The sequence below is a fragment of the Rhopalosiphum maidis genome, chromosome 2 (assembly GCF_003676215.2).
Source record: "Rhopalosiphum maidis isolate BTI-1 chromosome 2, ASM367621v3, whole genome shotgun sequence".
In the NCBI taxonomy this organism is placed as follows: domain Eukaryota; kingdom Metazoa; phylum Arthropoda; class Insecta; order Hemiptera; family Aphididae; genus Rhopalosiphum; species Rhopalosiphum maidis.
The window spans coordinates 51,474,670-51,497,660 of record NC_040878.1 but is presented as its reverse complement, the minus strand read 5'-3'; the positions used below and the strand labels follow the sequence as shown (position 1 = coordinate 51,497,660).

Genomic DNA, 22,991 nt, shown 5'->3' with positions numbered 1-22,991 from the left:
TATTTTAGGTGGTCAAAAGTAAAAGCTTTTTAATACTTTTCAAAATAACCTAAAAAGAGAAAAAATATTTATTAAGGATAAACGAGAATTTTTATGCTAAATCGATTTTGTTGTGACTCAAAAACAAAAGACAATAGGTGGACACATTATATTTTCACCGACTTTTTATTTTTGCATTTTTTATTCATACTATATTTTTCAAAATATTTTAACTTTGATTTTTGTTTTTTATTAATATCGATAAAATAATTTTGCTTAGTCAAAAAGCTTAAAAATTTAATACAAGTTCCTCTTAAGTAGTTTACCGTGTAAGGAAAATTTCCAAAAATCTAAGTTTTTCATAAACATTTTAAATTCAATTTTGAACGAAATTAATTATTTAAATGAAAAATAACAATTTTATTTATTTTGTTTTAAATTAAAAATATTATTCGTAAACTTTAAACGTATAATATTTCAATTTTTAAATGCAATATTTCTGACAAGGATTAATTCAATATAGTAAAATAAATTACTTTAACTTTTACTATATATATAAATGTATCATGAAAATGTACTTACTAATATAAGCTGACTGGCCGTTACTCAGAATCGTTATTCGTATGTAATAATGATGTAATGATTTCAATATTCAACATATAGTTGAGTTAGTACCTTACTTTCCCCCATTTTAATTTTAATTTATTATTTATCTCTGGTAGTGTACGTAAGCTTCTGTACTGAAACTGGTACGCACGCGTGGACTCACGCTCACAAGATGTTTATTGTCCACTGAGAAGTTAAACACAATTATTATATTCTAGAATCGCAGTAATTATTATTTCCGTTGTAGTAGTATCATAACTATATACACCTAGTATTATTCTAGTGTTATTGTTATTATTCTAGATGGCGATGTGTTGAGTCATATATATGTATATATTATGTATACGTAATTATTTTTGAAAACGATAGTTGAGTCATATTATATAGGTACATCTATAATACAGAGTGATTCAAAATAGAGAAAAATGTAAAATACAAAAGTTTTTTTATTTAAAATCATCTAAAATTATTTTTGTACTTTTTATATTTTTAATTACATTTTAGAAAAGAGAGGGTATTAACTTTAATAACAGTAGGTAATACTAAAGTATTTATAATCAATGGTAATACAAATATTTTAAAAATTGGATTTTGACCACATGTGTGATGGACGATATTATTAGATGTTACTTGGTGGTGTGGGATCAAAGTATAATTTTTAAAAACTTTCAATCGCTCTCAAGCATAGAGTTTTGTATTAGTTAATATTGTTTAATCACTAAAATTTATAAATTTATATATTCCCATTTAAATGTTTAAAGTTGATCCCCAATATTGTAAAAAAATATAAAATTAATATAATATCATTTTAGATGTTTCTTAATAAAAAAAATTATATTATACATTTTATTCATAAATTTTTAATCGCTCTATATCGGGCTGTATGTACATGCAATGATTATTTTACACAAAGCCCTTATATTTTCTTGATTACTTTTTAAATCATTTTAAATAAGTAATTTTAGACATAATTAAATCGGTAAATTTTTCAAAAATAAAAATGGTCAGTTTTTATATTTTTACTAATAAGAACCCCACTTTCTTACATTAATAATTAGAATACTTATAATAATTTATATTAGAAGAGAGGTTTTATTTGAAACGCAGAAGTTTGTACACTTCTAAGTCTTAAGTAGTGCGAAAAATTTCAAGAATTTAGAAATATGGTTTTAAGTATACCTATTTAAAAATTCAAAGATTTTTAATAACTTCATTATTGAAGAAAAAGCTTGGGGCTAGCATGTTTGGTGATCACTCTGTATATCAAATTCATAAATATTAATTAATTTTAATATTATTTGATCAACTGGCGAATCTGTATGTTAACGATACTTATGATTTTAATTTACATTTGTCAAATATTAAACATTTTATATGTATATAATATAATCCGATTACATCGTTAACCCGTTATTATAATTTATATATACTATATTATTCAACCGCCTAAACGTATAATAACATATCAATATTTAATGCATACACTTATATTAGTTATGATTTATATACATACAAAAATATATTTGACTTTCTGAAGTTAAGATGAAACATGTGATTTTTTTTCTTTTTAATTTGTGAATACATAAGGTTTTTTAGGACTAGAGTACATTTTTCTAGTCGATGTACCACGTGCACAATGCACATATCTGTAAAATGTATGTTTATAGTCGATCAAATCCCACCGGTCTATGATGATTGATTTATTGTATTTATCTTATTGACTTACAATTAAAAATCTAACTAAGTGTGTTTAATATTTATACATGGACGATTCAAAAGTCGCTAAAACATGCGTTCTCAGACGTTGTTATAACAAGTAAATTTTTCAACTGTCGATCCTTCGATAACTATAATCAATGATATGATCACGACGTACCTATATTTAGACATTTTATATGGCATATGCCATAAATTATTGGTAACAATATTATTATTATTATAGCTGTTGAGTGAATATATATAATAATATATAAATAATATACATATCACGAAAAGACTGTTGGCGCCAATAAGTGCGTGTCATGACCACAACCTGCAACCTAGTCTGCCGCCCGTGTCGATAAGTATAGGTATATAAATGTGTACAATACGCATAGTATTTCATTATATATTATAAATTATAATATATAGTATTTTGTCGGGTAGCGTATTATATTATAAAAATACACGCATTACTCAACGTGGTGCTCTGTAATTCGAGATAACGTTTTCCCCCTTTTTCATTTATAAATCGTATTCTTCCGACTGATGATACGATGACTTCACTCGCATCAGTCGTGCCCGCACTTACGACGCCGTGTATCTTGTGAAATGTGAATCATTTGCGTTTAAATAGACGTTGTCAACATCGACTTGACTACCTTCCTTAGAACGATGATTCAACAGAAACTTTGGTAAAATTTAGTGCTATATTATAAATAGGATATTCCTTTGGAACATTTTCTCCGTCCTCGTGGAATTACGGATTTTTTATTGATTTTACATGTATTATGTATAATACAATACCGACTGAATCAAACTTCTTCGTAGAATCATTGCTTTAAAATTTCATCGATTTTTGAATATATTACGTTGTTGTTTAGATATTTACGGGAAAAAATTAAATCATTGTAAAACGTATATAATAATATAATATAATATGTATTAATATTATTATATTATTATTTGATTGGCAAGACAGATGTTAACTTTAACTTTTAGATAAATGTGTAATGTGTACATAAACCATTAAATCATTTAAATAATACTAAAATTATTATTTTTCAGTATTTTTCTGAATCTTCACAATATGGTGGTTTTTACTACCGTCGTCTGTCTGTCGTCCCATGCCCGCTCTTAAATAATTATGTTATAATTTATAACAAACGAGATCTTAAATTGTTAATAACCGTCAATTGAGCACGCGGTCTTAACATAAGCAATCTGTTCCGTTAAACGTTGTCGCGTTGTATAATTTTTTTTGAAATTATTTGCATGGTGCATGCACGCATGTACCGTATATTGTATATTTACTATATTATATTGGGTATCTTTTCTATTTGTGATACTTTGTCAAACGTCGGAAAGAGAAATTGTTTTTTTTTTTCATTGTATAATAACATACATTATTTAAGTTATCTGTGATTTATGGACAAGATTCTCAATATGCCACCGAGAGTTATGAACATTATACACGTTCAATAATATTTGATAATAATTGATTTTGATGCGTATCGCATATGGGTCAGGTATTTAATATTTTATAAGGCAAACAAGTTATCGCACTAACAAATACGGTGAATTGATAGTGATACTGCATCAAAAAAATAAAAATAAAACAATCTACATATATAATAGTCTGTTTTATTATATTAGATATATAAAAATATTAAACATCCATAAACAGAAATTTAATTAAAATGTTATATTAATTTAATTATATTATATATATATTACGATGTACAATTTATGATAATGAAACACATGTTCGTTGTAGATAAAATTTATTGCGATGAAATCTTGATGACAAAAAAAATATGTAGATATATAATAAATAATAATAATAATAACTCATCTGTCCCATCGATTAGGAAGTTTTTTTTACTGCATTTTGACAATGAAGCGTCATATTATAGAGTATTATGGACCTGACTCGATGCTATAATGAATTTTTTCACTCCCTTTGGTGGGTAAACACAACTACCACGATTTTATCGCAGTTGCACATAACACAATAATATATATTTATGTTATTTGTTATTGTGGCGACGACGCGGTGGCATAGTGTATTGACAAAACTGTTGCAGTATATTACATACTATTTATAAGGTGTACCTACCCCGTTCCTGTGTTATTTACGACTGACTCTATATATAATATTATACGACAAGGTGTTGTATTACTGGTGTTCGAGCGCATGTGTATGTGTTTTGTGTGTAATATTACGAGACGGAAATGAAAAAAAAACGACCGAGAATGGAGAATATTAGTCATTTTACGCGCTCTATACCCGATAGTTTTTTTACCGACAGTGTCAGGTTACTTTTGTTTTTTTTTTTTGCATCCCACGCATGAGTTTTTCAACGCCTCTGCAGAAAGCTTTTCGACGCGTTTTTCATTTTAAATTAATTATCAAAAGTGGATCCGTAATGTTTAATATACTATTATAGTCTACATTCGTTGGTGTATACTGTTATGGCGTGTAATTTATGCGAGAGTAGCGTGTCTTCGGCTCCAGCATTATTATATAGAAGAAAACAACCCTTAACGTAACGTACGAAAGTTGTCTATATTGCAATAAATGATTTGATATTACATAAATACTTTTCGAGTAACGCTTCACTATACACGATGATAAAACAGCAGAATATTATAATCGAGAATTTAATTATAACGTACCTACTACCTACCCGCTTGATTAATGATTTGTGACGTGGATGTAAAATATTGGGATGTTAGTATGTTAGGACATAATGCGTAAAGGAAAACTAACCTAACCTTTGTCAATCAGGAGTGTATTTTGAGATTTTCTCATTTCGACTAAAGTAATTGAATTTCTGAATCGAACGCAAATCGCAATGCCCTGTTATGATTTAATGTCTATACTGTTACAATAAAATGTACGAGTAATGACGACAAACAGGTAATGTTTTGTATTTTAACGAGTTTATTGGTATAATAGTACTATAATAGCATTTCGCACCGAACGAACGAATATCAGTTAGATGGTTACAACGAAAGTAGGCTCTATATATATATATACTATATATACGTGGGAAGGTTGATGAGATCAAACGCATTATAATCTGTTCGTTTATTAAAATATTTTTTTTAAATAAATAATACGTATAATAATATATTGTCACCGCTGCCGTTTTGAAGTCACGAATGAGAAGACTCGCACTTATGATTATAACATCCAAGAACGCTATATTTACACCGAAATTTAATTTATTTTCGTTCTGCGAAAAACAACGGTTTATCATATATATATATATAATGTGTGAGTGTATTCAATACATTATACTACAGATATGTTATAGCTTCTTCGAAATAACTCCTCGGCAATAAAACACTACAACGGGGTGCGATAAACACCGGTAGCAATAATTTAAATTTCCCGTCGAGAACTCGACAGTTGGAATACGCTAGCAAATTTTATTGTGTAAAATATAATATTGTATATTATTTTAACGGTAGGATTGTATGATGCGTGATAATGATATTATTATAAATGAAAGTGTTTAACCGAGTACGAAATGTGACTATAAAATTGTGTATATATGTAAATATGTTTACACGTACACACATAATATAGCTTGTTTTTCTCGAAATCACCAAGTTTCGTCACTCGTGCGTTTCCTTTTTTTTTACATTTTATTTTTCATTCTATGGCCGTACGTTATTTAAGCACATTCGTTGTCCGAAATTATTTTCGGCAAATGTTATTAATCGTCCGTGCGCTGCTGGCGTTAAGATTTCAGGGTTGAGGTTAAACGTATACGTATGTTAATTTTTTAATAAGCAAATTCGAGTACTTACCAACAGTGCTTAAACGACCTGTGAAAAATCGTTTTTCTTTATAAGATTCATACCTCACATGAAAACAGTGACTTCATCACTACAATATACCATGCAATATAATATATATTATATTTTTACCGTTTTCTCGAGTCAAAAGTGGTTTTGAATTCAGTAGTTGTGAATGTCGTTTATCGGTACAGTTATTTGGCAAGTATTTCGATTTGTATATATAATATGATGAAGTGTGTCGTCGTCGCATGTATTTAAGATAAATTCGTGCACTCGATTAGTCGAACAAAAACTTTTTTTCAGTTAAAATATGCCTTTGCGGTTAGTTTGTGTCCTCGTCAATGAAATCCGCGTGTATTTTATTTTTTTTTTACCATACAGTTTTAATAGTAATGACGACAACATAGAGCAGTGTGTATGCCTTAAGGCCGACATCACGACGCGATCGTTATATCGCGTGCTATTAGATTCATTATATCATGTATATGTATAATAAACCATATGGCTTTATGCAAGAGGAAAAAAGTTTTTGGCCGATTGTGCTTTGTGCAAAAATTAAATTGCGCGCACGTCTATTTTCGAATCAAACGATGTCTCTGTATATTATTATCGTCGTGACGAGGCTGACTCCGGTGGACCGTGTATGTACAAAATATACATATTTATACATTTTATAAGGGGTGGAGGGGGAATCAAAGTAAAAACAACAGCACAGTGTACGCAAGGTCGAGTTTCGGGGTTGGCGTGAACAAAACACCATCGAAAAAATACTCAAAAGAAAATCATGTTCCTAGTTTTAACGCTAATTTAAACTATGTATAATTTGAACAATAAAAAAATATTGTAAATATCTTGTATCAATTAAAAATAAATAATCAATTTGTTTTATTTTCTTATATGAATTTTATAAAAATAATTTGGGTAAATAGTTTTTACTAAATACTATAACAGATATTCCTTTTATTTACCTATTTCTACAGCATTTCAGTAATGTTGTGAAAGTTATCACAAAGCTTGTGATTGATTTTTTTATTCAAAATAGCCCCGGAGTCTTGCCAGTGACTGGCTCAGATGAACGGTGTTTTAAAAATGTAAAATGTATACTTGATACTACGAAGGAGATTATAGGTCGCTATCTTATTGCCACTTCTGAATCCTTTTCACGATTGTATACAATTATAAATTCACTCATATTTAGTTTATTTTGAAACCATTCGTATTACATGCATATTGTTGTTTACGTTGTTTCTGCGTTAAAATGTAATAATATTATTGTTCAAATTACACGTCAAAAGTGACGTAGTCTCGATAACAATTGTCATACCTATGTTCGTTTTTAATGGCCGTGTTTTTAAAAATACGATTATCGTTAGAAGTTGTTGTTTGTCGAAGTGAACGTTTAGGAAACGTTGCGAAAATTTAACATAATTGGTTTGTTCAATGGCGAGAATTTCAACTTATTTTTCTTACAGCTACAGCATAGGCAACTATTAGGTAACTGGATAAATTGTTAAAATAATAAAGGCGTTTATTAATTAAAACATTTTGTATATATTATATACGCTAAAACTGATATAGTTATTGATATTTCTAATAAATTCATTTTATTTGATGTTAGATTAATATAATGGATATTATCAATTTTTTTTTATATTCATGTGATTAAAAGATATTTTAGACGATTTTTTGGAATAATTTTATCTCTGATAAGAGAAGGATCATTGTCATCTCAGAGTTAGGTAATAATATTTCGTCTAGAATTTAAGAGAGCATCTATGTCTGTAGTCTTTAAGCCAGTTAAAACAATTTTTATCTTTATTCAAAGTATACATTTTTTTTTACATTTCAAAACCCATTAATGTAATACTCGAGTAATGATTCCATCGATATAGCCAACATCAGTTCGACTTATGTGCACATAGTAATCTTTGTTTGTAACCATTAAGTTTGAATTTTGTAGACAACTTGTCGAAGCTTGTCTCAGGTCGAATAAAGATGTATGATACGGCGCCAAGAAGCTTATAGCTGCGAAATGTGTCAAATAATAATTAATAACACTCGTTGAGAGTGATTACTGGCGTCGCGTTTTCCGTTAATATGACGCAAATCATCCTCGATGTCATATTTTCGACTAAAAACAATAGCGCCGCGTAATTATAACTAGGACTTAAATGTTCGAATATAATTTTCATATCCGGTCTATATATATATATATATATATAATATATGTGTATATTTATATGTTATAATCAAAACGAGTCCAAACCACACTATATCCTATTGCAATGATAATTTAACTACATGGACGAAACATCTATGGCATTTAACTATATGTTTTTGATCATAAGTCACCCAATCGAGCAAAATTAGTGAATAATGTAACATAACATTAATAGCTATTGACGCTACCGTAAGTATATAATAGTTTATAATATAACCTATTTTTAAAATTTTCATCTATTTAAACTATTTGGCTTAGAAAATTCTTGTCCTTTGTATTGAAAGCCTTATATTAACAATACAATAATATACAAATTTCAAGGAACGCGTTTAAGTGTAAGCTTGGACTCCATTCATTCACCTGTAAAACTATATAATCGAGGACTAAAACGTAATCTCTATATAGTAGGTGCACCTATTACCTAGTCTTTTAGTAGTCCTAGTCTAATGTGTGTTATTCTCAAAAGTCCATTACCGCATTATTATATACTTATAAGTTATAACCAAGTCTGATAATCGATTGCTGTACAAATGCTGCTTAATAATGTACCTACAATTATAAAAACCTTTATAAAAAATATATTAATTATACAGATAATTTTACGATTATACGACAATGCTTTTAATATGTTATACTACATACTATATTATAATTATAGTGGCCATCGCTGTATTGTTTGTTTTTATATCGTTCGTTCACACATAGGATATGGATATGGATATACTTAAAGGGGATGTACAACGATGATATGTAAATACTAAATTGTACACTACTTATAATACCGTGTGTTTTGTACATTTGTATCTCGAAAAATTTTCGTGATCTTTGTTATTATATCCTTGTTTTTATTTTATGTTTTCGTGCAGACGTTTGAAAAAATAACTAATCGATCATTGCATTCGTTGTTTTTATTTATATCGTAGTTTACTATATTATTATGCCAGAATATCGTAAAACGCAGTTTCCTCGTTGGTTTTTAGTGTTTTTACCAACAATAAGCTAGATGAATTACACCTTAAACATAGCGTGTTCGTTGAGGTGTTCCAATTATATATTAAATAGGTACTTATGACTAATGAATTTACTCTATCCGTACCTCAAAGATGTTTTCCGTCGCAGTAGTTAGTCGTCGCATTATAATATATCGATTTATGCCAAACTCGTGAGCGGGTTTTTTTCTCTGTTGTATAATAGTAAAGAATATGTAAGTAAATATTGTCATTGTGCAAGACGCTGCACGTGTCGTGCCGGCTCCTACGTTGTAGAGAACAATTTCATAATTGCAGTCGTATATAATATTATATTATATAAAATAATTAACAATGCAGTATAAGAGCACTTTTAATTACAGAATAGTTTTAAATAATTTAATTTTAATATTTATAAAAACAATTTATATTTTTACCTTCATAATTTTCAAATATTTTTCACAATGAAGACTTATATTTTTAATTTAATAGTGTAACCAATAGAGTTAGTTTTTTATAAACATTTTAAGAAAACGTCATACTTATACGTGTTATTGACTTTCATATTAGTGTGATTTTATCATTTATATATATAAATGATAAAATGATGTATATATATATATATATTATAATAAAATGAATTATAAACATTTTTAAATTACAATATTTGGCATACTTTAAAAATATAAATTAAAACTTCGTAAAAAGTCACCGTACAAACAGATACCATATTCTTACTTTTAAATGTATTTAATTCACTTTAATTAGAGTACTATTTAAATGTTTAATCTAATAACACAAAATTGGTTTTGCTGAACGGAAATATACTGTGCAATATATTTGTAATATGTTAATAATAAAATCTACTGTATTCTAAAGAATAAATTAGTTAAAATAAGTTAGTATGTGTTCAGATATTTTATAGCATAGACAATTATTTTTTGAATTCGTCCTTCTGATTGTCCTTTTTTACAATATTTAAATTTTAAGCGAGTTATGAGTATGTTAATTTTTAAGATACAAGAATTATCTTAAATGTACTGCACTCCATGAACACTCGTTGTAATCTATCGTTCATGTGTCATATATTGCTTATAAATTTTAAAAACTTAAATGTATTATAGTTTCAAGGAATATGACATTGTAATTTGTGTTACTGCAGTGAAGCTGCTGCGCGTTCTCGCTGTAGTTTTACGACTCCATTTTGTAATATATAATACATATTATTGTAGTGTATTGATCGTTCCCGAAAATTCATTCCACGTTTTTACAGTTATAAGTATACAACCATATAACATAATATAAATACGCTTATATATTCTTTCTCGATGTAAAACTCGACGAATTCGTCTTATTTAAATAATTTTTCACATGAGACTGCGATCGGCTTAGTATTCCAAAAAATTATATTTTTATATAGCATCAATACAAGCATTCACGTGAGACACAGATAAGGAGTATGTCATCCCTTCTATATAGCAACCGGAAAGTGTTTCGTGGTATGGAGCTCGAATAAGTATAATACAATTTATATATTATATTTATTAATATAATATAATATATATGTATTAACGACGGACGTGTTCTGCACTTGTTAATTCCGATTTTCCGTTTACGTCATTAATTGCGTCAGAACACGTCGTGTAACAATTGGCAGAACGTCAATATACCGTTGCTGCGTTATTGCCGTTAAGTTTCGCGGTCTATGTAGTTCGTTGTCCATCATGATGTAGAGTCTTTGCTAGGATGAATCGAGGGTTATTGTGTCACGCATAACATGCTTATTAGGTCTAAGAGGTTTAATACTCTACAGGTCTACAACACTTCATTTGATATTCATCAACATCGATTTATTTTTTCACACATAGCACTTATCCGTGCCGGGGTGTATTTTATCGTAAACCGCACAGTATAGATTCGTCCTTGGCATGTACGATACAAGCATTTACATTTTAGGAATTACCGATTTTTGTAGTGTTTGGTACCTATTTATAATAATGCCATTGAACATTGTTTAATGGACGACATAATTACATAGGAAGTGTTTATATAAAACACATATTATAATCGACACGTGTCTGTGTCCGTAGAATCATGACAGTGTATAATAATTAACGCGGGTGCTTTCTGTTTTGTTTTCTCGTAGGTGGAGCAACGAGATGTTCCCGGAATCGATTGCGCGTACTTGGCCATGGACACTGAAGAGGGCGTGGAGGTGGTGTGGAACGAGGTGCAGTTCTCGGAGCGCAAAAACTACAAGGCCCAAGAAGACAAGATCCGACAAGTGTTTGAAAGTCTCACACAACTCCAGCATCCCAACATCGTGAACTTCCATCGGTACTGGACGGACACGCACAACGACAAACCACGCGTAATTACTATATGATCGAAAATCCTCTTGCCCCTCCCACCGATTAAAAAAAAAAACAAAACAAATATATACTGTAGAAATAGTTAAGTAAATCATCGGTTAACACATCTAGCATTAATCTTATCGTATTAATTGTTATACGTACAAAATCTTAAGTCCTAACTAAAATGCCTATGTTTTTGTCTATAATTTTGTATATAACCTACTATCAGTCAATGCTATCAAATTATGTGGTCCCTTTGAAATTGCATCAAGCAATTTCTATTTTTTATTATATATTATAATAATGATAAGCGCTTCTTAAAAACATATTATACTTTATTGTTTCACGTACGTGCTCACGGTGTGATTTAGTTGACGTAGTATAGTAGACGCTCAGCAATCATTTGGTCGGTAAATGTTAATAACAAAAATATTTTTTTCTTCTTCTGATGTTAACCCTTAAAGTTACTCTATATTTCTATGTGTTTTCAAGGATAGAAACAAATACTGGGAGACAAGACGACGTATAAATTGCTAATACATAAAATCCTTTTATAAATAATATAAATAACTAATTATTGGTTCGATATTTTATTATTTGTACGTTATTTATCAGAAATGTGATTAACTATAGGCATTTTATTTCAAAAATGAAAGGGAAAAACTATCATAAAAGTAACATGGTTTGATGATATTTTTTCCGTATATGATGGACTGTGCACACAAATTGCGCCTCATCTGATTAGTCAATTCAATGCGTATAATATTGTATATTGATATGATCACTCCACAAAACAACATGATGATGCCTACATCACGGCTGCATATCACATAAATACTATCATGCCATGTTACTTTATCACGGAAAACTGGAGCCTACAAAAAAATCACCTTGTTCATAATTTATTGTTCAATATTGCTTATAAATTACGTCCGTTAACCTCGACGTATACGTCTATTGTGTGTTTGCGCAGGTCATATTCATCACAGAATACATGTCTTCTGGCTCGTTGAAACAGTTCCTAAAACGTACCAAACGCAACGTGAAGAAGATTTCACTGACCGCGTGGAAACGATGGTGCACGCAAATCCTATCGGCCCTAAGGTATGTGCTAGCACTGGACACTCCGATCCTGTTGGTATTAGGATCATTCTACTTTTTTTTTAATCTTCACGTTACCGTTGCGCTTTTCCGTTACCGACGCAAAGCGTATACATTACGTTTTATAGAATAGCGAGTAACAACATAAAATATTTCGTGTACTTATAACTAATAATGTATTTTGTCTACATAAACAACAAAACAATAGTATATACATTATGCAATATATATATATATATATTTATGTATAGCTAGGTATTGTATATATATATATAATAATAATAGATATGTGAGTATAACTAGTATAATAATAAAACAGTATAATAAATACTCGATAAACATAAAATAATATTATAATAACATATCATACTGGTATAACTGGAATAGTCGCCGTCATCGTAGCCGCCGTTGATTGCAGAACTAATATTCACTATACTCAAGAGAAGATGTGGAAGACCACCTTTGGGACAGCGAGATCGCAACTGATGGCAATAATCTCCTGTCATACGCGCACGCCCAATTATAATTTGTGTGTGTGAGTGAGTGTATAATTGTATTTTTTCAGAAGGATTAAAATCGAAAAATGATAAGAAAAAAACAAATCGAGATATAATCAATATGAAAAAATGATTCACCAAACCGACACCACCGTTGCTGTCACCACCACCACACGACCTGTGTATATAATACAATTAGATACTACTTCTACTACTACTACTACTAATTATAATAATAATATAATATAATATAGTCTACCAGCTATATTATTTGTACAGTCGTAATACATAATATAGTCGCTGGTCGTGCGTGTTGTCGGAGAATGTTTTAGTCGTTGTGGTTTTGCTTCCCTCGTCGCAAGTGCAGGCGACAACAATTCTTCGACTACTTCGACAAAATCTTGCTATGTTCGTCTGTTGCTGTTTTGGCGCTCAATTATAAAATAATATTTATAATACATATATACAATTTTTTTTTTTTTTACTATTTTTGATTGTACATTTTATTGTGTTACGTGTACACATGTATGTATGTATATTATATATATTTTAACAAATATATATATATATATATGTGTGTGTATTGTGTTGTGCACTAGCAGTAATTTATGATTATGATATTTTATATAATATTATGAGACCGAATAATTTATATAGTCATCCCGAGCGCCGCCGGTCCGACCGGACAACCGCCAATAGTTGGTGTTTTTTTTCTGTGTAGAATAACGAACGTCCAAAATTACGGGGCAAAAAATTGTGCTATCCAGCCGTGTAGTGTGTGTGTCTATGAAAAAGACCACCGCTGCCCAAAAGCAAAAAAAAAACAAAAAAAAAAAACAAAAACAAAAGTTGTGGTTTGTTTTTCAGTTACTTGCATTCATGTTCACCGCCCATCATCCATGGGAATCTGACCTGTGACACGATATTTATCCAACACAATGGACTCGTGAAAATAGGATCAGGTAAAGTACCGCACGAGCGAAACATGCCATGTAAGGGAACATTACCAAACAATTTATATATAAAAAAAAATATTAGAAATTATAACATACCTATAATATATATATACCGCAGTATGCAATTATTATGGAAGGTGATGATAATTGTTATGATACTAAGCATGGTTTAAAAACAAAACGGAAAAAATCTTGTTTTTCAGTGCCAAAGCTAAGAAACGTTCCGCACTGTACTTTTTCGCCGACTGACGGTCCTAGGCAATGACGATGCTAGGGCCACCCCATATTTCTGTGTAGGATTGTAAACGCGTTCGCGATGTATACATTGATCCGGCGTTAAGGACCGCGTGGGTTGTCCAGGACCGGACATGATTGGGTTAAACGTACATGCGGTCGGATCGAGCTGACGCACGACTGTGATTACGACGATACTAATAGTGATTCTTTTCTTAAAAAAAAAAAAACTATAGTTGCTCCGGACACCATTCATGTGCACATCAAGACTTGCCGGGAAAACATGAAAAACATGCATTTTATTGCACCTGAATGTGGAAGTAAGTTAATTTGTTTCAATAATATTTATTAAGATAGGTACACTAAAACTACATAATGATTCATTTTTTTTCATGTCCATGTATATTGTTTTGTACTTAGACCGCTATTTTTTTATGATTTCAATATAGCTGTAGTAATTAAGATATTTCAAACGTACCTATTAGCGATTTAATCAATTCTCATAGAAACACCAATAATATGCGCTAAAGTTCCACATCCAATTAAATTACTACACACAGATTATACATATTATTTACAAATGGTTACAAATAAAAAGTTGTATAGCTTCTATAAAGCTGTCATTTTGTACGATACATTGTTAAAACTGCATAATGTGGTTACTTTATACGGTTAGATAAAAATTTAAGTTTAAAGAGGCAGACACTTTCTACTATTATATACATAACGTATATATCAATGTTAAAAATTATATAAAACGAAGTAGTAAGTATGTATATATAATATATATGATGTAAAAATTAAATATAAAAAAAAAGTAAGTTACAAACGTTATTAATAACTATGTAAACTACGAGTTAAAATAATCAGTTCTTTGTAATCATTAGATTTTAAAAACCCTAACAAAAATGTATAAAAAATACTTATTTTGTATAATATGTAAGTACGTACCTATAATATTTGTAAAATATATATTTTCAATAGGTATATTAAATTGTTGAAAAAAAATAATATTTTTAACAATAAGAAATATATACTATAATTATTTAAACATATACAATTAAGAAATAACAATACAATATTTATATAGTAGGTGCTTACTAGTTCTGTATTATTTGTAGAAATTTGGATGATATTTAGATTTATCAAATAATATTTGAATTTAATAACATTTTTAATAAAATTGGTCATGACTTCTGACTTATATTATATGTATACTTAATGTATATAATTGTACAAAGTATCCGCGTTTCGCACTTTTAATGCTCGACCTAGAACCCAAAATGTTTTTTTCCTAAAATTTGCAGAAATTATTTTTTTCGTAAAAAAACATAAGAATACTTAAAAGAAAGAACTATATCGATTGATAGATGTAAAAAATTCATCACTCCTATGTGCGCAGTTTGTATGTATCAATTATATCATAGAACGCGTGTCTGCCTTATAAATTTCGTACACTACTATGCGTCTCTCTCAACTTTTATGGGGCTATATTTTATTAAAAGAACCATCGTTCGATTTCAGATTTTGTGACACCCGCCATCGATATTTACGCGTTTGGAATGTGTGCGTTAGAAATGGCCACGCTGGAGATACAAGGCAACGGCGACAGTGGTACGCTCGTTACGCAAGACCACATCAACCGCACGATCGAGTCGCTAGACGATCCATTGCAAAAGGACCTGATCTACCAGTGTCTAACGGCTGATTTTGAGAAACGTCCGACGGCGCGAACGTTACTCTTTCACCCCGTACTGTTTGAGGTGCACGCGTTGAAATTACTCGCGGCGCACGCTCTGGTCAAGACTGGTAAGTGTTTCGAGGATTCTGGGGTCTGTGGTATATTTGGGTTTGCATGAAGGATTTAAAAATTAAAAATAACGTTAGAATTTAACGCAAAATTTGCGTTAAAATATTGTTCAATAGTTTTCCTAATAATCTTGTAATAACTGTTGATATAAATATATAATATAGGTATAAGATGAGGAATTAATCGAGAAACACTAAATATTTAAAACAATATTTTTGAAAGAAAAATATAATTTTACTATTTATTATCGTTGTAATTTTTTATTTTTATTTTATGGATGACGACATGTATTTTTTATTACAAGCCTACTTCAAATAGTATGATTATTATAAAAAAAAATGTTTATCATATACCTATAAAAATTAATTTAAGAATAAAATATTTCAAATTTGAATAGTTTTAGAACTTTGCTATATGAAAATTCAATTTTTGATTAATACTCAATTATAACTATTTATAACATAAGTATTTAAATTTAGATAAATTGTCAGAAGATGTACCTTGGAAAATGTTAGTTAACTACTCTTTTCATTTATTTTATAAGTATATACTTTCCAAATATAATAATTAATATCATTAAAAATACAATTGATATATATAATTATCTTATGACCAAATTAAGTTTTTTATATTATTTGTCATAAATAAACGCATCCCCTTCTTAAAACTCATATTAATCTTATTTATTTATTCTATTTTCTAGAACATTTTGCCGACAGACTGTCTGATGAGGTATATCCTCAAGAAAAAGTAATTGCTGACATTGTGCACCCCGACGATGAAACTCGATCGGTCCAGTTTAAAATGTCTGATGTCCCAGATAGCAACAAGCTTGAAAAGTTCGTCGAAGACGTCAGGTGTGTGGAATACTTAATATAATTATTCATATTTTATAGTGAGCTATATATAACTATACCCATTTATCATTAATCATTATTATTGATTTTAGACTAGGAAATAATAGAATTTGCTATTTTTTTGTATTTTCTACACTTATGATGTATATAATTAATATAAAGTATTGGCTAATATATAAATTCCATTTCGTAGAATATAATGATAAGTAAGTCGATAAGGTTAAAAACGAAATTTAACTTGGCACATTTTACTGATTTCACTATGCATAATTCTTAGTCTTGACAACTTATGTATGCATTAAATCATGACGTCAAAATAATATTATTTACCGTTTAATAATAAAATGTCTTAACTAAATATCCAACATAATTTATCACTCATCTACGATAGGTGATTAACATTATTTATTGAATCGAGTGACTGTTTATATCTTATACATTATATTTAACTTAAATCGATGGATGTCATGTTTCAAAAATAAATTTTCCACCTCGTTTATTAAACATCACAGAGGCGGCATTTAGGTGAAGCCGATTCAACACTTAACATATTATATTATATGTATATAAATTATGAACAACGTTTAAAATTGTATTCAATTGTAAACTAAAGCCACTTATTAGCACATCCTACCTATATAAACATATTATAACTGTATAGAGCAATACTTCCTACTTCTAACCCACTCTCCCACACGCACACATAATATACACAAAATGTTAAGTTAATTGTTGTTCCTTTTTTTTTTTATGAAAACTTTGTTCAGTCCAAATAATTGTATATAATATAACTTTGTCTCTGTTCTATCTTATCATAAATATAGATTTGGCATTTACCCGTTGACTGCTTACGCCCTGGAAGCGGGACCTGTACGGCTTACTACGTACCAGCCTCAGAGTCCGACCGGTTCCATGGATCAGTCTATCCCATCGGATAGGAGTAGTTCTGGGCCGATCGACGTCGAAGTCAGACGTATCGTCAACACGATGTGCAACATCAAACCACGAGACGATGCTCAAAATGACTTTATGGTCGGTATATTATTAATTATTATAATTTAATCTCGCCACGTACGAAAATATGACTAGAGATTCCTTATTGACATTTTTAACAATATGTATTGGTTTATATAACTGCTAGTTCGTGTATCGTGCTGTTGTTACATAAATCGATTCACGTAATATGCATCATATAATTTATTAAAATATTTTATATAATAAAATACTTAGTAAAATTGATCTCAAAATGAAGAACAAACTGTTAATGATTTAATTTTTATTCCAAACAGATGACAATTCTACTGCGGATGGATGACAAAATGAATCGTCAACTAACGTGTTCCATAACAGACGCGGACACTGCGTTGTCTCTCTCCCAAGAATTAGTGCACTTCGGCTTCATCAACGAGGTGAGTTTGATTCAAACATAGAACCAACGATGATAATTCGTTGAGGGATGGGGAATGACAAACAAGCCAGTCTATTTTTTTGCCAAACCTTTTTAAGAAAAAATTAATATATTTACCACGTTTACTTCTAAATGTTTATGCTGTACATATACCACTTTATTGTTATAACTAAACGTAATTTTCATGAGTTCTTATTTTTGCATGCACTTCTACAGTTATACATTCAAATTTCACCGATAAGCGATTTTTACAAGTTATTTGATTCATTTATAAGTTTTATCGATAATATTTACGGAAGACTGATTTATACGTTTTTTATACAACATACTTAAAGCATGAAAATTATTTTCACAAATTTTGAGGATCTATTATGCAGGGTTATTATTTTATCGCAACACACTCTTAATCTAATCTAACCTAGAAATTAGAGTGGCCTTAGCTTCTAATTAGCATAAAGTATATATCCTTGTAAGTTGTAAATGCTGTATACTTCAGTAAACTATATTTTCGAATAGATATCATATTTTCATGTTATCTCGTTTTTCCTACTGTGCGCCTTTGCAGGCCTGATCGAGATAGATTGTTATAAAATCATTAGGTGATGTAAAACAATTAATCGGATTTTTTCACTCGCAGTCGGACAAAGACAAGATATACGTAATCATCGAAGAGACACTTTCCGAGGGTCCTCGTTACAAGGAAGACGACGATCAATCGTCAATTCCCGTGGAAGTCGAATCATCGCCACCGTTGCAGAAACGATCGTCAGCACCTGCCACTCCGTCGTCGTCGTCCAGGCCCAGCGTCATACGGTCGCCAGTAAAACGCGACGGCAGTTAATGATAGCTACGTGGCCAACTCAAGTTGGTCACTAGGTTTCGTCCAACCCGTCGTCTGTCGACGACGATCCCGCGGCAACGAACCGCGTACCGTTTATATTCGCTTCTTCCAAGTTTAAAAAGTATAAAAAACACATTACAGTGCGTCATCGTTACGATAACGTCAACTATATTTCATCCGCGTCAATTCAAACCAAACAAAACGTGCGAAAAACAAAAGCGAATTCAATAAAAACGACCTCCTCTTGCATATTATACGTTATACTCGTCGATTTTATAACACACACACACACACACATACACACACATACACACATATGTATAATGTGTATAAATATATGCTTACACTTATATATAATATTATAATATAATAAAACGTAAAAACGTAGACTTGAGTCATTATGTTATGCGTGTGTAATATATATATACATACATACATATATATGCATGTATGTACGAGAGTATATTATATATTCGATTACGATAAGCTTAATATTTTTTACTGAATATTAATAATATAATAATAATAATAAAGATAACGATAATAATAAAATAATGTTTAATTAGAATATGGTAAAAGACACCTAAATTATTTGTTTTATATAATAAATATTATATTATACTCAATATTATATTCAATTATTCAATATCCGTCGTACACTTTTTATTGTTATTGATGTTAATCACATCATATTCATTCCAACAAAAAAAAAAATAATAATAAAAAGATTTTAAAAGAATCGCTCAATGTAATTTTTATATAATTATTTATTTTATTTTATTATTTTTTTTTTTTAATTATTATTATTGATGCTTTTATTCAACGTGCTCTATTTATTATTATTGTTCACATTCATAATTTAAACATATTATTATTATCTTTTCTCAAACTCGTCGTTCAGTTACCTGTCTTTTTCGGCCAATTATGTATTATATTATATTATATTATGTATGGTCTCAAAAGTCGTATGACCTTCCGCTATTTACACTGAGTACATGTAGAACAATTTTAACACGTTTACTATGTACCAATTTATGTCATTCGCCTAACAAATGTACGGTGTGTTGCGTTCAAAATGTGATATGTTTTTAATTAAAAAAAAAAAAAAAGAAGAGAAAATATATTAGATTTAGGCTTTATTATATTTTACTTATGATTTTTGAATATTATGATGAATATTACGTGTAAATTATTAATGATGAATTAAAAACTGTGATACTTACAACTAAATGACTTTGTTTATTATTAATTAATATCGTGGTTATTTTAAATTTTATAATACAAAATGAAGTTATGAGAAATACTCAATTATTCAGATCCATATTAGAATTACAGAACAGACTACCAAATAAGAAATTAAAAATAGAGACATTAAATAAGCTTAACTTACAACAAAAAAATCTCAGAATAGTGATTTTTACGGTGAAAATGATATAAGTTTGTTAATTCAGTTTATTGTAAAATGAAGATATTATATTGTTTAACAGTTTAACAATCAAATTAGTAAGGAATTTTAACAGCACTTATAAGTTTTATCTTTTAAAATGTCCAAGTTTCTTAACTAAATAAATCTGATCACTTCAATGGCCTATAAACTCTCAAAAAAAATGAATTTAAACATGAATTTATATTAAATCGTTTTTTTTTAAAGTACAAAAATTATATATTAATGAAATAAAAATATTAAAATTTATCCAAAACAAAGCATATAACCGTTATATATGTTTATAAATATGAAAAGTGAGTAAAAACTTAAATTTGATAAATTAAATTTATATTCACTATGTATTTTACATTTGTATTATGTACTATGTTTATATTTCAATATTTTAATCATGATACGAGAAATAGGTCAAAAAAAGTCTTAAAAAAAACAAAAATCGTTAAAAATGCCGCAAAAACATGTATAGTTATAACATGGAGCACTTGAAACACATGTATAGCTTGAAAAAAATCATAAAAGTCTTACATTGTAATTTGTAAAACATTCCAAAAAAAAGGTGCAAATACATTGAAATCTGAGCCTTAGTTATTAGTAATAACTTATTACATTATGAGTTGACTTGAATTGATTATAATACAAATATATTATGTTGCATACTTACTCAATTATTATAATCTATTTTAAAAGTTTTGAAGAGATTTTAATAAAGTGTGTATATATTTAATACAAACTAACCATCAAGAATTTCATAATATGTAAAAAAAAATCATGATCGTAGACGATCTGTTAGTCTAGCATATTTTATTTTATATTTATATATTGCTGTAAGTAATTCATTTTTCTGAAGTAATCATGTTTTTATTTCAAAAATATTACATTTCCATATTTTTGATTTTCAAATCCTAAAATTATCAGTGAAAATGGAAAAATAATATTAAAGTAAATGTAGTATTATATATTATTATTATTATATTAATTGTATAAAATCGGGTTGTTATGCAAACTTAATTATATGTGATAAACGTTACGTTATACTATTATTAAATTATAATATTTTTTAGATTATACCACATATATTGACGTTAATCGTAGTTTTTTTTAATTAAGATTACTTATTTGCATTTTATTTTTTATTTTAATCGTATTACTATGTATTGTTACTATTTTTGTGCGACAATGACAAAAGACATAACGTGAGTCAAATTCTGAATTCACTTTTTATTATTTTCATAAAGATAATTTGCAGTATTTAAGTTTTATAAGTGCGTGTCATCACTTTTGTTAAAGATACAGTGTACTTTCGATTATCCGCGGAATAAGGTGGCAGGGCATTCATGGATAAGCGAATTCCGCGGATAATCCGAAAAACTAAAATTAATAATTAAACATATCAACAATTACCAAAAAGTATTGATTTGTATTAAACAAGGGTATTGTATCGTTATTGAATAGGTGACCTAACCTATAAACCATAGTATATAAAATAATTGAGTATATAAATTATGTAATTAAGTATTTTATTTATTATTTAGATATAATAATATAATCAATTATATTTATAATGGACGGAAATTTATGAATATGTATAGAACTATAACAAATACTTGCTGAAGTTATACTTTGTAAATTTTAGTCCAAATTATTATTTAAGTAACTACCTATCTACTGCTTTCAACTAGGAGACTTTAAAAACGGGAGAACAATTATAATTTAAATAAAGTCATCATTAATGTAAGTAATTATTTTATTTATTGAATTTCATAAAATTAACAATGGATTAATACGTTTGGTTAATAATTATAAGTTCAATAAATACAGAATTTTGTGAGACTTTTGTAACACATAATAGACAGTGAAAAATGAAGATTTACTTTTACAAAATTCAAATTTTATAGTTAAACATGTTCATGCAATTAAACTAAATCAAAGCGATCGAAAGATTAAAAACATAAAAATCTTTAATTTTTAATAATATGAAAGAACAACATTCTACATATTATCTATATCATTATATATTTTTATGTAAGCCATAATTATTGTTTATTCTTCATGTTCTGTTGAATAGAAAGTTATGGATACGTGTTTACAAATATTTATATATAGACATAAGTGACAACAACGATATTATAATTCGGAATTTGTCCTATACAATTTTATTGCTAAATTAGGATCGTGGAGAAGTAGTACGTTTTGCTGTTCATAGT

General features: G+C 28.8%; 1 protein-coding gene across 1 annotated transcript in view; it reads left to right on the top strand.

Annotated features, from left to right (window-relative positions):
• LOC113552058 (nuclear receptor-binding protein) overlaps positions 1-19,877 on the top strand; it is a 50,728-nt gene extending 30,851 nt beyond the window's left edge. Inside the window, exons 2-10 of the mRNA XM_026954723.1 lie at positions 11,432-11,656; positions 12,613-12,743; positions 14,105-14,199; positions 14,664-14,747; positions 15,952-16,236; positions 16,941-17,094; positions 17,919-18,126; positions 18,384-18,503; positions 19,140-19,877. Of these exons, the coding sequence (XP_026810524.1) occupies positions 11,432-11,656; positions 12,613-12,743; positions 14,105-14,199; positions 14,664-14,747; positions 15,952-16,236; positions 16,941-17,094; positions 17,919-18,126; positions 18,384-18,503; positions 19,140-19,343 (1,506 nt within the window). The 3' untranslated portion in view covers positions 19,344-19,877. The remainder of the gene's footprint in view (positions 1-11,431; positions 11,657-12,612; positions 12,744-14,104; positions 14,200-14,663; positions 14,748-15,951; positions 16,237-16,940; positions 17,095-17,918; positions 18,127-18,383; positions 18,504-19,139) is intronic.
• Positions 19,878-22,991: the final 3,114 nt, after the last annotated feature.